Source organism: Schistocerca americana, chromosome 2, assembly GCF_021461395.2.
Source record: "Schistocerca americana isolate TAMUIC-IGC-003095 chromosome 2, iqSchAmer2.1, whole genome shotgun sequence".
Taxonomy (NCBI): Eukaryota; Metazoa; Arthropoda; class Insecta; order Orthoptera; family Acrididae; genus Schistocerca; species Schistocerca americana.
In genome coordinates, this window is record NC_060120.1 from 184,046,780 (window position 1) to 184,062,899 (window position 16,120).

General features: G+C 44.4%; 1 protein-coding gene across 1 annotated transcript in view; it reads right to left on the minus strand.

Annotated features, from left to right (window-relative positions):
* LOC124593861 (juvenile hormone acid O-methyltransferase-like) overlaps nucleotides 1–16,120 on the minus strand; it is a 99,033-nt gene that overhangs the window by 21,968 nt on the left and 60,945 nt on the right. Inside the window, exons 3-4 of the mRNA XM_047132208.1 lie at nucleotides 10,397–10,529; nucleotides 172–319 (exon numbers count right to left, since the gene is read on the minus strand). Coding sequence (XP_046988164.1) covers nucleotides 172–319; nucleotides 10,397–10,529 — 281 coding nt within the window. The remainder of the gene's footprint in view (nucleotides 1–171; nucleotides 320–10,396; nucleotides 10,530–16,120) is intronic.

A 16,120-nucleotide genomic window follows, 5' to 3' on the forward strand; every position in this document is an offset into this window, starting at 1 on the left:
ACCCGAGATGTCATTAGATCGCCGGGAAAGCCTGAACAATCACAACTCACAATCTTGCCAGCAGTACACTAAAATTTTTCCTCCTACTTACTGCATACTGTAAACAGCTGAGACGCGCATGCAGGGGAAACTTTCTACAGACGAGAAAGATAAGGCAATCGCTCGTCTCACCTTTGAGCTCCTGCTCGGACCTGAACACCACTTCTACTTCTCCAGCCCAGCAGTGCAGCACCTGGAAGCCCGCCGCCTCCAGCAGCTGCCTCAGATCCGCTGCAGGGTCTGGAGAGTGCTGGTACGGCGACACGAACTTCCGCACGTCCTGCGCACAGTCGCAAATGGAGCCTGTAAACAGCTGGCCCGTACAGTGCCCTCGACTAGGACTGCTGATAAAATATCGATATATCGATGTCCTCTCCGAAGAATATCGATATTTAACGGCAGTAACCTTCTTCCAGACATATCGATATCAAAGTGCCTATATCAAGTGCCGATATTAATTTTTGTTATATTTTTTCACAGTTCTATCGATATCAAAGTGCCTATATCAAGTGCCGATATTAATTTTTGTTATATTTTTTCACAGTTCTCGATAAATGTTTTGAAGCTGTTCTTTTGAAATCGTGGTAGAACAAAATTTCACTTTCATTGGTGAAGGAGTCTTACTACCTCTCGAGCTTTCATCACGTCCAGTCTTTCTCTTTGAATGCGTGAAGCAAGTATAGGAGGCAGAAAAGAAAAACTCCGATTGTACTGGAGTGAATGGAGTAACAAGATTTCCGATGTGCAGAAACAGCACACCAGTTGTGTTAAAAAACCATTTTTAACGCAACTAGTGTGCTCTTTCTTGTCATCGGCATTATTCAAAGATAGCTGCTGAAAATGATGAACAAAAATCTGAGTGACAAGATTGGTCTTTGCGACGAGCGGAGACGTGTGAGGGGAAATGCAGACTAAATCGTCGCTCGGCGCTACCAACACAAACTGCAAAGTTTAACTACGCCACGCGGTTTTGACACTACAACTGGTAAATCGCTGGTGTTGGCAGAAATGAGAAAACACGAAGGTCGACATGAAGTGTTCCGGACAAATCGAACGACGGACCCACCGGACTCCTTTTATTGTGCCACTTATATGCAGTTACCATTGTCAGCAAAGTGGTTATCGCCAAGCGTGAACGTGCATCGTTTTGCTTTCAGTTGTTGCTCTAAAGGAGATAGGCAGGCTGCTAGCTTGTTGAAGCACAGAATATCTAATAATAAATCAATACCTGAATATACAGCTCTGAAACCGGCAGTATACTTAAAATGTGCAGCCGGTATTTTTATACACCGGTACGTCGATATTTTATCCACTGATGTCTCGATACTCTTTCTCGATATATCGAGAGCCCATAATGACATTTTCTTAAATATCGATATGCCTCATACCCGAGATTTTTAAAAATGTCAACAGTCATACTCTAGACGTACTCCAGCTGAGCTACCATCACTGATGTCTGAGCAGAGGTTCTTATTTAACGCTCTGGCGATAGTTGGTGTAAGAAGCTCGCTGTCAGCCAGTAGTGCTGTTGCCAGCTTTCAACTGCGAGGCACAAACGGGTGCAAGCCATTCGCTTGTCTCTTTTCATTCAGTGCAATAATTAATTCAGTTGAAGGATAATGAGGAGGCAGGATCTAACAGTAATACCTTTGAAGATTAGATATGAGTGCAGTGACGGTATGTGCTGACTTCCTGGGGACTTCTTGTCCTAATTAGCGTTTTCATATTTAACCTGCTACTGGGTCTATTCATTAGTTTTTTGAGGGAATTTGGGAATGGCATACACTATGGACGCAGGAAGGGCGATGCAGGGTTTGGCAGTAAAATAGGGCTTGGTGTGCAGGCGTTCATGGGAACAGAGCCAGGCCATGTCACAGGTAGAGAGAGAAACGTTGTCAGGGTGAAAACTGCGTCAGCGGGTGGTTCCTTGGGGGAGAGATTCATTGGAAGAATCCTAAGGAAATGAAGTCCGAAAACAATGGAAGTAGGTTACAATACACTTGTTCTCCCACTGCTTGAATACTGCTCACCGGTGTGGGATCCGTTCCAGATAGGGTTGATAGAAGAGGTAGAGAAGATCCAACGGAGATCAGCGCGCTTCGTTACAGGATTATTTAGTAATCGCGAAAGCGTTACGGAGATGATAGATAAAGACTCTGCAAGAGAGACGCTCAGTAGCTCGGTACGGGCATTTGTTGAAGTTTCGAGAAAATACCTTCACCGAGGAGTCAAGCAGTATATTTCTCCCTCCTACGTATGTCTCGCGAAGAGACCATGAGGATAAAATCAGAGAGATTAGAGCCCACACAGAGGCATACCGACAATCTTTCTTTCCACGATCAATACGAGACTGGAATAGAAGGGAGAACCGATAGAGGTACTCAAGGTACCCTCCGCCGCACACCGTCAGGATGCTAGCGGAGTATGGATGTAATGTAGATGTAGAGCAGCTATTGTTTGGTATTATTGTATGATTCTACTCTGGCTGGCCAGGGAGAGAGCTGTAGGACGGAAAAAAGAACTTGTATCACCAGGGGACCTTTGCACTGCTTATGCTAAGGATAGTGCCTTCAGCAGATAAGAATCTATAGCTTTCCAAAGAAGCATGAAAATGCCACAGAATTAGCAGTTAGCCTCGGGGACAGTTCTTTAACTTTCTGAGGACCTGGGAAGCAAAGCTAGCTGCAGGACGCAAAAACGCCGGCTCGGAAAATTCATGTGATATCAGGATCACACACAGGGAAGTTTTTCTAGAGACGAGTGGAGGATAGAGAAATCATTGGAGTTCTTTAAAGCGACATGCTCTCTTGTCAGTATATTTTACTGAAGGAGAAATTACGCCATTAGTGAGTAGACAGGGTATGATTGGTGGTCATGTTTTCTTGATGGGAAGTAAAGAATAGGCTGTTCAGTCAGATAGACAAGAGGAGACTTCGACGTGGGTGTTGGTGCTGAACACATCTTGACAGGCTGCGATCTCCACTGGAGCGTCCAGCCGATAGTCCAGTGTTCGACTCCGCACAAGCCATATCTTACGATTGTACTTCGGAGAGCCTGAGGCGAAGGCAGTTCGCTGTACATCTTGTGCTAATAATTCATGGTGAGCAGTAACAGCAGCACTGGTACAGCAGCAGGATCTCTGATCAGAATTCAGCGGAGCCTTGCAATTAGCTGTTCCATTTCCGTCAGTGCATTGACAGATGCCTGCATTTTTTACAATTTAACGTTCAGCCAAGCGGTTCCTGTAACCGATCAGTGGGAAAATCCTGAGTTGTTTCAGAGCATCAGTCGTGGTTATAGATACCCATTTCAGTCTTTTGAAGAAACTTTGCCAGACCAGAAGATTCCCTTTGCTTGAAGGTCGTGTTACATTTTTGCATTTTTACATTCTTTTATCGCCAGACAATCAGACGCATCTCTGTATTTGTGCTTTGTTTGATTAAATTAATGTGCTCAGTCAAATCTTGTTTTTGTTAGGATCTTAAATATTTTCATTTTTTATATTAGGCGAGTCCCCATCCCCCCTTCCCACCTTTAGAGTCAAAGGTAGAACCTTAGCATTTCTTGCATTAATTAATACGTTTGTGTACAGTAATTTAACTTGGGTCTTAAAAGTGTCTCTGTCTCATAATACAATATCTGATTCAGGTCCTTATATTCTACACACATGGGGTTTTGCAACGGTAGACGTCTACAGAGCTGTGAGAACAGTGAGGCGTTGCCAGAGATATATTTACAAAATCGCATTGCGTGACTGGTGAGACACAAGATACAAGTATTCTCTCACAAAGCATCAACACATTTCTTTGTTTCCAAGAGGCAAATAAAAATAATGTGAGGCCACAGCAACAGGCACACACCGCTTCTCCTTAGAATGGAGCGTGGTTTTTTTTTCCTGGCATTCTCATTGGCTGCGAAGGGAAGATCGGAGGATCCTGCTAAACTGAAGAAATGTAAAGGACATACACGAATTTTGACAGTCATCTGGTTTGGACATGTAAGGCATTGCAGACAGGCTTGGACAAAATTTCGAAACATTGGCATGGGGGACATGGGAACGCTATATCATCATATCGTACAGACAGAAGGAGGGAGTGCGAACTATTACACCGTGGCTTTATGAATTTCTTGTTGAAAACAAATGTTTCGTTCCCACATCTGGAGGACATTCTCAAGGAGGGTTTCAGCTTTTTCGAACGATGCACATCCTAGCTCGCTGTTGGATGTGCATCTGGTCTTCGAAAACGCCACTGCCCCCCTTAAATATATTCTCCGTGGACTGGGACGAATCATTGGGTTACAACAGGAAATTCTTCCAACCATGGCACAACAGCCCGGAATATTTTAATAAGCGAGACCTTTCCGTCCGTCGAAGTTTACATTTTACAGTGCAGTGACTGCAGGCCAAAGGCGACAAGACGGACTCAGGACTGCAGTGTCACAAGTCGAAGGACTGCATCATCAGAAGATCAAAGGGTTGATCGACTGGTTGAGTTTACTGCCGACGAACACCATGGACAACAGAGCCTTATATGATGTAGAGCCAGTTTCAACTCGGTCATTAAGAGATGTCTTTACAAATTTAATAACGTTTTTTCCTGTCTTTCCCTTTTTTTAATAACTTGCTTCCTGTCGCTATGTGTTGAATTATGTATCTGGTAAAATTACAGCTGTCAGTGTGAGAAGCATTCCAGTGTCTTATGCATCCGAAGTCTTAATTTGTGACCACCTCCTATGTTTACCGAGCGGGGTAGCGCAGTGATTAGTACATTAACTCGCATACGGGAGGACGACGGTTCAAACTCGCGTCCGGCCATCCAGATTTAGGTTTTCCGTGATTTCCCTAAATCGATTTAGGCAAATGCCGGCATAATTTCTTGCTGACGGACGCTTTCCTTCCCCATTATTCCCTAATCTGAGCTTGTGCTCCGTCCCTACTGACCTCGTTGTCGACGGGACATTAAACACTAATCTCCCCCTCTTGATTAACTCCTATGTTCGATAGACGGCAGGTGGAAGCACTAACAGGGGAGGGTATACAGGGTGTAAACGGTATAAGGCGCCAAAATTATACAGATGGTACATCTAGGTGTCATCATCATCATCTTGGACAGTTTCCAGCCACTGGCTGGGTCTGTCGGGAACACAAGCCTCTCCATCGTGTTCTGTCTTTCCACCATTCCCCCTCTTCCACCTTCGTCCAGTTCTCTCCTCTTCTCATCACACATTCCTTTACTCCCTTCACCCATCTATCTCTTGGTCTTCCTCTGGGCCTCTTCCCCTCCAGTTGCAGATCAAACATCCTCTTTGGAATTCTTCCCTCATCCATTCTCTTCATGTGTCCATACCACTGCAGTCTTTTTTCTATCCTGTCCTGTACTGGTTCCTCCTTTAGTCTTTCCCTCACATACAAATTTCGCAATCTGTCTCGTCTTGTTACACCCAACCTGCTCCTCTGGAACTTCATTTCACTAGCCTGTATTCTACTTTTGTCGCTTTTGTGCATTACCCATGTCTCACTTCCGTATGTCAATATGGGGACAAAGTAGATTCGGTATATAATTCCCTTGGATTTCTGTGGCACCTCCTTGCTCCAAATAAGCCCCCTAATGCATTTGTAGAACTGCCCTGCTTTTCTGCACCTTTCATTTATTTCCATTGCGTTTCCCCCCTTACTTTCAATCACGCTTCCCAAGTACTTGAAGTTCTCTACCACTTGTAGTTTTTCCCCTCCACAAGTTATATCCACATTTGGCCTATTCTTCTTCCTTGTTGTGACGATTATTTCACTTTTCTTTGCAGAGAAATGCATTCCATATTGTGCTGGCGTTGCCTCCCATGCATCTAACTGCTCTTGCACCTCCTTCACGCAATTTCCCCATAACATCAGGTCATCGGCAAAAAGCACTGCTTTCATTTTATGATCTCCAATTGCATCTGATACTTGCTGTAGGATTTCATCCATAACAATAATAAACAATAAAGGCGAAAGTGCACTTCCCTGTCGCAGCCCATTTTCCAGCTTGAACCATGCAGTACGTTCCCTCCCCACTTTCACACAACTCACACTTCCCTCATACATTTTTCTGACTTTTCGTGTTATCTCTTCATCTATCCCTTTTGCGTTCAGCACATCCCAGAGCTTGTCCCTACAGATACTGTCATACGCCTTCTCAATATCCAAAAAGGCCATGATTAAGTCCTTCCCGTACTCATAGTGCCTTTCCTGCAGTTGCCTTACCGCAAATATGAGGTCCGTTGTTGATCTTCCCGGTCTGGAACCGTACTGCTCCTCTTGCAGTCTACTTTCAGTACTGCTTCTTATTCTCTTCTCCAGCATCTTTTCGTAGATTTTTCCACAGTGGCATAGCAGGGTGATTCCTCTGTAGTTCTCACATCTCCTTTTATCCCCTTTCTTGAAGATCGGGACTATAATTCCTTTCTTCCAATCCTCAGGAATTCTGTTCTCCTTCCACACCACCCTCAGCACTCTGTATAGCCACTGGGTTCCTACTTCTCCTGCTGCTCGTATCATATCCACTGTTACTTCGTCCCAACCTAGGCGTGCTTGACAAAAAAGTCTAATGACATTTTCTTGTATCATGTACTTTATTTTTGTATTATTAAAACCTAATGTTCGTAGTATAGATAGTATACGCATTTCTGTTTACGTAGTCAACCGACAGTACAAGGCGTACCGAGCTTATTGCCTACAATGACGGGGCGGCCAGAGAAAGACAACGAGCCGACCAGAGGATTGGAATCATTAGACGTGTACAACGACGTGGTGTGATAATCAGGTGGTACCGAAAAAAGGAATGTATACGGTTTTTGGGTTGTCAAGAATGTGTAATTCGCTTTACGTGAATTGAATACAACCAGTCTGTTTCTCAACAAGTCGATAAAAATGGTTCAAATGGCTCTGAGCACTATGGGACTTAACTTCTGAGATGATCAGTCCCCTAGAACTTAGAACTACTTAAACCTAACTAACCTAAGGACATCACACACACCCATGCCCGAGACAGGATTCGAACCTGTGACCGTAGTGGTCACGCGGTTCCAGACTGTAGCGCCTAGAGCCGCTCGGCCACTTCGGCCGGCAACAAGTCGATAACGAAGGTCGTAGTAGTAATGACAAGCTAATATCAAACACAATGTATTTCCATTACTACAAATTCAGTTAATCACCAAGTAGATAGTTGTGCATTAATTACAATCAACTGTTTCACCTTTATACGGCAATGCCATAACGAATACTAAATTCACATTATTTTCCTCCTGTACAACATCTTAACGAAAAGAAGACCCATTACTTCGTTTCCTCTTACACCAATACTACAATAAATGTTCGAAATGACCACCATTCGCTTCTACACATGCTTCATTACGGCGAATCCAGTTTCGTCGCACTCGTTCACACACATGCACATTGGTCTTTATGGTATTGAAAGCATCTAAAATCTTCTGCGTCAGTTCGTCCACATTATTTACTGGCTCAGCATAAACAAGTTCCTTCATATGGCCCCAAAAGTAAAAGTCCAGTGGATTTAAATCAGGGCTGCGTGCTGGCCATCGACGTGGACCCGAACGCCCGATCCATCGTCCTGGAAATCGACTATCCAAAAATCTGCGTACACTCTGACCAATGTGGGGTGGAGCACCATCGTGGAGGAACAACAAGTTATGACGTATGCCTAACGGAATGTCTTCTAACAACGTTGGTAACAATGTTTCCTCTAGAAACGTTCCGTAATAGTTACCAGTCAAACGTGCAGGTAAAACATAGGGCCCAATAATGTAATTATCGAGCATACCCGCCCGCACATTTACGGAAAATCGTCGCTGAAAATGTGTTGCCACCACGTGGCGAGGATTGTGTACAATCCACGGTTGCATGTTATGGAAATTAGTTATTCCGTCGCGAGTGAAACACACTTCATCTGTGACGAGTACTTTGTTGACAAAATCATACTGCGCACTGTGTAACAAAAACCACTCTGAGAATTCACGTCGTGGAGAGAAATCTTGTTCTTCCAATGCTTGTACGCGCTGAATGTGGTAAGGCCGCAGACGCTCCTCTTGCAAAGTGCGATGAACGACAGTGTGTGATATACCCACGTGGCGGGCGATGCTTCTAGTACTCTGAGAAGGATCCTCCTGGATGCGGTGCAGAATTCTTTCCTCAGCTTCCAATGTACGATCGGCGCGTTGTAGGCCTCTGCCTTCTGCGCGGGGCAGTGAAGAGTCAGTATCTCTCATTCTAAGCAAATTAAGTACGTACTCGTCAGTTGTATTCTGTCATGATGTAACAAAAACGGAAAACATATCAGAACAGAAGATACGTTTCGCATACTGACGAAAGTTTACAAAGGTGCAGATAACTACTGTACTTTATTAAGATGTAAATGAATAATAATCGCATACAAGTAGAGAATTACAATGACACAAACCTTTGGTGCACAGCAGCAAATGTCTCTCGTGCAGGAAGTCGTCGTTGTGGGAAGCGCTCTCGATAAATTCGTACAGCTGCCCTCGCAACACCTTTTGCCTCGCCATAAATTAAATGCATATCGCATAGTTCAGCTATAGTAAATCTCCTTTCCATCCTAACAGTTAACAGAGTTGCAATAACATCTGCACAGGTTACACGCCTACTGTCGTCGCTCGGTGTATTACAATGACGCAGCCACTCAGGCCGCAGTTGCTTATGTGTTTACGATTTACGCCCGCGATGTTAATACGCGCAGCGGGCAGTAACAGGAACCGATTGCTTACGTACGTGCACGGCCAAGTTTCTATTTTTCCAAAACCATTATTCGGAGACGAACTGTTTTTTTCTGGGACAACCGTAGGAAATACGCAAACATGTTACTAGACTTTTTGTCAAGCATTGCGAGATGTGCCATCTGTATAATTTTGGCGCCTTATACCGTTTACACCCTGTATAAAGTGTGTTGCAGAGTGCGGAGAACAGTGCAGTCGTTCTCCTAATGCGGAAAAGGAGTGATTTATTTGGCGTCCAAAAGGGCATGATGATTGGCTTTTGGACTAAGAATGGAAGCATTACCTAATCGGCTAACTTTGTAAACTGCACATGTCGCCATGGTTAAGGTATACAGTGCATGGCATAATGGCGCTATCCAAAATCTCGCGCCAAGGCACTGCGGTGCACCATTGACATTAAATGACAAGGGTGAACGATGGCAATGGAGATATGTACTGGCGAACAGACATGCAGCTGTTGCGCAACTGACTACTCAGGTGAACCACTGGGTTACCAACAATGGTTCCTCAACGACCGTTCAACGAAAGTTGCTGCGCATGGGCCTCCGCAGCAGGTGCGTCTTTCACGTATCCAAGCTGACTGCTATCCATCGGCGACGAAGGCTGGATTTTGCACGCCAACACTCCAAACGGACATCCACCGATTGGGGGCAGGTGGCCTTTCTAAATGTTCAAACGTGTGCGAATTCCTAAGGGACCTAACTGCTGAGGTCATCGGTCCCTAGACTAAAACATTACTTAATCTAACTTAAAGTAACGTATGCTAAGATCAACATACACACCCACGCCCGAGGGAGGACTCGAACCTCCGGTGGGAGGGGCCGCGCCATCCGTGACATAGCGCCTCAATCCGTGCGGCCACTCCGCGCGTTTGGCCTTTTCAGGTGAATCACGTTTTACGCTTTGTTGGACAGGTGGCTGTTTTGGGCGTATACGACGTGAATCGTCTGAAAGCAGACACCCTGCATGCCTTATGGTCTGGGGAATGTTTTCGTGGTATCCCCGCGCGATCTCGTCATTCTGGAAGGCACAATGGATCAACACAAATATGCAACTATCCTTGATGACCATGACCACCTCTACATATGTTTTTCCTCAGCACGATGGCATCTACCAGCAGGACAACGCAATCTGTCACAGCTCGCAGTGGTTCGAAGAGCACCAGAATGAGTTTACTGTACTCCCATGGCCACCAGACTCCCCAAATTAAAACCCAATCGAGAATCTCAGTGATCACCTCCATCGCGCTGTTCGCGTCATGAATCCTCAACCAGATCCTAACGCAGTGGAGCCGGCGTGGCTCCTCATCCCTGTCAGTACCTCCCAGAAACCTCACTGACTCTCGCCCTGTGCGTCTCGCAGCAGGCAGCACTGGAAAACGTGGTTATTGAAGCATCTGACAGGTGATGACGTTAATGTGACTGAACGGTGTATTATGGACACAGACCCTAATTTCTGTAAACATCAAAACTTGTGCGAAACGTTAGGCTGAAGGACATCTTACAGTCAAACTTGCTGACCTCTGTCACAGACTTACGAGAGCGGTAAACGTCTCCTAGCACTAACTCACCTCCATGTAGATCTTCCAGCGGGGTTCCTCTGCCATTTCTTCATACGCGGCGAACACGGAGACGTACGGCACTACAGTGAAGACGGCTTCACCACCCTCTGCCAACAGCCTGTAGATGTTCTGGATGGCACACCTGTTCAAAACATTAGGTACTCAGTTCATATGTATTTCTTGTTATCAAAGCTGTCAGAAATGTTAGGAGCCAAGAGTCATCACAAACTATACGTTTCAATAAGTATGACTGTTGTAAAACAACTCGTCATGCCAGTTATGCCACAGCTAAGAAAGAGTAAAGAGGTTATATCAAGCTAGTACAATAAAGAAATATTTTAATACACAACCTAAGCTGTATTTCGGTATTCAATAATAAACAAGATCATTTAACAACCTTGTGAAAACTATTTCAGTAACATTACCGAAAGTTGAATTAAACTGACACTATCCAAGTACAGTATTAAAATACGAGAGTGAGTCAAATGAAAAACTTCAATATTTTTTAAAATATTATTTATTGTGCAGAAGTGGTACAAAGCCGTATCACTTTTCAACATAATCTCCCCCACACTCAATGCAAGTCCTCCAGCGCTTGCAAAGTGCATAAATTCCTTTACAAAAAAATTCTTTTGGTAGTCCGCGCAACCATACACTGGGTGGCGTACCTCTTCATCAGAACGAAACTTCTTTCCTTCCTTTGCGTCTTTGAGTGATCCAAAGATATGGAAATCACTTGGGGCAAGGTCTGGTGAGTATGATGGATGAGGAAGACACTCAAAATGTAGGTCGGTGATTGTTGCAGCTGTTGTACGGGCAGTGTGGGGCCTTGCATTGTCATGTTGCAAAAGGACGCCTGCTGACAGCAATCCACGTCGCTTTGATTTGATTGCAGGCCGCAGATGATTTTTTAGGACATCTGTGTATGATGAACTGGTGACAGTAGTCCCTGTAGGCATGTAATGCTTCAAAATGACGCCTTTTTCGTCCCAAAAGAGAGTCAGCATAACCTCCCCTGCTGATGGTTCTGTTGGAAACTTCTTTGGTTTTCGTGATGAGGATTGGCACCATTCCTTGCTCGCTCTCTTCATTTCCGGTTGGTGGAAGAGAACCCAGGTTTCGTCCCCAGTAACGATTCTTGTAAGGAAGCCATCACCTCGTTCAAAGCGCCGAAGAAGTTCTTCACATCAACACGTCGTTCTCTCATTTCAGGAGTCAGCTGCCGTGGCATCCATCTTACAGACACTTTGTGAAACTGGGGCACATCTTGCACAATGTGGTGTGCTGACCCATGACTAATCTGTAAACATGCTGCAATGTCATTCAGTGTCACTCGGCGGTTTTCCTTCACTATGGCTTCAACTGCTGCAGTGTTCTGTGGAGTCACAACTCGTTGTGCCTGACCTGGACGTGGAGCATCTTCCACTGAAGTCACACCATTTGCAAACTTCCTACTCCATTCGTAGACTTGCTGCTGTGACAAACATGTATCACCGTACTGAACCTTCACTCGTCGATGAATTTCAACAGGTTTCACACCTTCACTATGCAAAAACCGAATAACAGAACGCTGTTCTTCCCTGGTGCAAGTCGCAAGTGGGACGGCCATCTTTATACTGATACTGCGACGGTATGTGTGCATCTGCACTATGCTGCCACCTACAGGCCATTCTGCACGCTTACCAACTTACAGGATAACGGCGCGAAATTTTGATTTGTTATTACAAATATAAGGTTTTCATTTGACTCACCCTCGTAAATACCGGACAAAAAATTACTGACGCTCTGGTGGCTAACGCAATCTAAAACGGATTCTAATCGTGATAATGGTCTCATTCAGCAAAGAAGAATGTCTACAAGATTCTTCACGAGTGCCATATCCAGCTGAAGCAACTCATTATCGAACAGATCTCGTAGAGTATCAGAATATAAGAATGTTGACTACTATGTAACACACCGTGTTCCAAACTCCCTGCGCCTTCTGCACTATTTGATCTTCATTTCTGTCGGTTCATGGACGACACGTTTCCGATGTGCGCACGTCGAACGAAAAAGTTGAAGAGGTTCTAACATAAATTCACGTGGAATCTTTTCTCGACGTGTTAGTTAAGACCGGACAGATCCCTGGACCACGACTGAACCTGTCAGCGCCATGTTAGTTGAGAGAAGAACGGACACATTCCTGGGACATAGTGAACTAAATTTCATGCATTCTGACACCCCAGTGGGAATCCTTGCGTACTAACAGTACAAAAATGTGTGTAACGAAATTTCGTCCTGTGCATATTTTAGGTAGTAAATGAAAATAAAAAAAACAGTCTGACAACACTCTAATCGCATATGTGACATGTATCTTCATCCGAGACAAGAGATCTTACACAAAAATGTGCAATTACTTAATACAAACATAGAAATGACCGTATAATCGTTTTTATCTTTCCACTTTTCAAGACGTAATTTGCCCTTAAAAGTTTGCTCAATTGTCCTCCATGCGCTACGCCCCTCCATGTTTGCTATCACATCGGCACGCTGTCACTGATTTAAAATATTAGATCTGGGCCTTCTTACTGAATATAGAATGTAACCTCACCAGAGAAAAAATTAGTCGCCGCAATACGCAAGCACAGATAAATCGATAAGCGGTTACAGATGGCGCAGCCATTGAGTCAAAACTCAATCGCTCGCACTTCCTCTACAGGAGCATAAGGAAGTAGCGATCAGTAACACATTTAGTTTCAAGCGGACATTATACGTATACATGGGTAAATTTAAGGATGTGATTGATGGGCAAGAAGGGGCAAACGTCTCTGGCCGTGCCGATGGCCATTGTTGTTGTTGTGGTCTTCAGCCCAAATACTGGCTTGATGCAGCTCTCCATGCTACTCTATCCCGTACAAGCCTTTTCATCTCCGAGTAACTACTGCAACCTACATCCTTCTGAATCTGTTTAGTATATTCATGTCGTGGTGTCCCTCTACGATTTTTAACCCCCGCGCTTCCCTCCAATATTAAATTGATAATCCCTTGATGCCTCAGAACGTGTCCTACAACCGATCCCTTCTTCTAGTCAAGTTGTGCCATAAACTCCTCTTCTCCTCAATTCTATTCAGTACCTCCTCATCAGTTACATGAACTACCCATCTAATCTCCAGCATTCTTCTGTAGCACCACATTTAGAAAGCTTTTATTCTGTTGTGGTCTAAGCTATTTATAGTCCATGTTTCAGTTCCATACGTGGATACACTCCACACAAAAACTTTCAGAAAAGACTTCCTGACACTTAAACCTATACTTGATGCTAACAAATTTCTCTTCTTCAGAAACGCTTTCCTTGCCTTTGCCAGTTTAAATTTTATATCCTCTCGTGTTCGACCACCATCAGTTATTTTGCCCCCTCCAAATAGCAAAACTCATCTACTACTTTATGTGTCTCATTTCGTAATCTAATTCCCACAGCACCACCTGATTTAATTCGACTACGTTCCATTACCCTCGTTTTGCTTTTGTTGATGTTCGTCTTATATCCTCCTTTCAGGAGATTGTCCATTCCATTCATCTGGTCTTCGAAGACCTTTGCTGCCTCTGATAGGATGACAATGTCATCGCCAAACCTCGAAGTTTTTATTTCTTCTCACTGAACAATAATTCCTACTCCAAATTTTTCTTTTGTTTTCTTTAGTGCTTGCTCAGTATACAGATTGAATAACATCGGGGATAGGCTACAATTCTGTCTCACTCCCAGGCCGAAGTGGCCGTGCTGTTAAAGGCGCTGCAGTCTGGAACCGCAAGACCGCTACGGTCGCAGGTTCGAATCCTGCCTCGGGCATGGATGTTTGTGATGTCCTTAGGTTAGTTAGGTTTAACTAGTTCTAAGTTATAGGGGACTAATGACCTCAGCAGTTGAGTCCCATAGTGCTCAGAGCCATTTGTCTCACTCCCTTGTCAACCACATTTCTAAAGAATCCAAACTGATCTTCCCAGAAGTCGATTTCTACCAGTTTTTCTGTTCATCTGTAAGGAATTCGTGTTAGTATTTTGCAAGCGTGACTTATTAAACTGATAGTTCGGTAATTTTCACACCTGCCAGCAACTGCTTTCTTTGGAATATCAAATATTATATTCTTCTTGAAGTCTGGGGGTATTTCGCCTGTCTCATACATCTTGCCTATCAGGTGGAAGAGTTTGTTCATGACTGGCTTGGTGTGTGGAGTTGCTGGCTTAGTTGGTATTTCGCGGCGGACTTTTCAGAGTGTTTACAAGCACTGATATAGCATACACGGTCACGAAGCACGACGGCAGGATAGTGATCGGAAAAAGATTCTGACTGAGAGGGCCCGGAGACGCATGTCACGATTTGTGAAAAAAAAAATAGCTTCCAAACCCGACAAGAATTGCTGCACGCTGTGAATAGAGTGCCAACCCCACCTATTAGTGAAAGAACATTGCGACGGAAATAACATGCAACGAACATTTGGAGTCGGTCACCTTGTAATGTGGCTATAATTTCGCACCTTACAAGCACTCATCTACATACTTTGCCGTGATTTACAGCCAGAATTAGGAATCATTTGATAGCTTGTACATCGTATATATGAATATTTAAAGAAGACTGACATTGTCACGTACACCTTGTAAGTAATTGTTAACATTTATTGCATGAAAGGTGACGGAGTGTCTTTATTATCAAAACGGCGTAATGAATGATTGCCTATACTAGTAGAGGTTGGAACGCCAGTGGAAATGAAACGGTGGCGTAACTAAAGCCCTGGGAGGAAAAGCCACACAGGTGTTTTGGTCTTGCTTCACAGAGGAAGTGCCAAGATGGACGGTGTGGGCATCTGAGAGCTGAAGCACAACACAGTGGCGGCCGGCCGGTGCTGTAGCGGGGACGAGAAGGATAGCTGGATAATATTTTGGAAACTCTTAAAATCTTGGACGCAGCAGAGAGGAATGAGGAAGCGTTACCTCAGAAATCGCAGGTTGGGTTATTTCCGAGGATTTTTACTCTACCATTGTATGAGTATTGGTATTTTCTCGTAAACTTTCCGTGCTGGACAACAAAAGACTAAAATATGGTTGGTCGGCATTCGGAAGAATCTGTAGAGAGGGAGAATTTTCCGTGGTTTCGAGAATATGATTCGCCTTCTGCAGTTGCGAGGGAGGGGAGCCGAGTTTTGCTGGGAAGCCAGCAGTGGAGAGAAGAGGTTATCCGTTTTGAGCGCCCGGGTTTGACGGTCGCTCAGCATCAGCTTTTGTTGGTACAGACGGACTTGCTGTCTTTGCTCTCAGGATATTTTATTGTTAGAACGGTTAGGCCATGTACTGTTGCGAACTTATACGATTCTGGACTTCGCTTCCGGGTAGGGAGTCGTCGTTGAGGACGAAGTGTTCAGTGATTGAGAGCACTTCTTCTGCTTATACTCACGTAGAGACGTTATCTGAATTCCGTCCTTGTGGCTGGGAGTTCGCGTTTCTTGTCTGTAGAACACAGAGAGGAGAAGACAGGATTAGGTTATAATAGTCAGAGGACCGCCTTCTACCGTCCTAGAGTATGAAAGAGTTTTATTTTGTGGCTGGGTTCCTTCCATCGTCGCAGACGTGTACGAGAACCATCACTCCGACGCACTGGATGCAGTACATACGGTGATATTGCTAATTTCTTCGGCTTATTTGAGGCTATAAAGCTAAACAGCTGTGATCACGTAAATTTTATTTCCACTGAGGTTGCACACC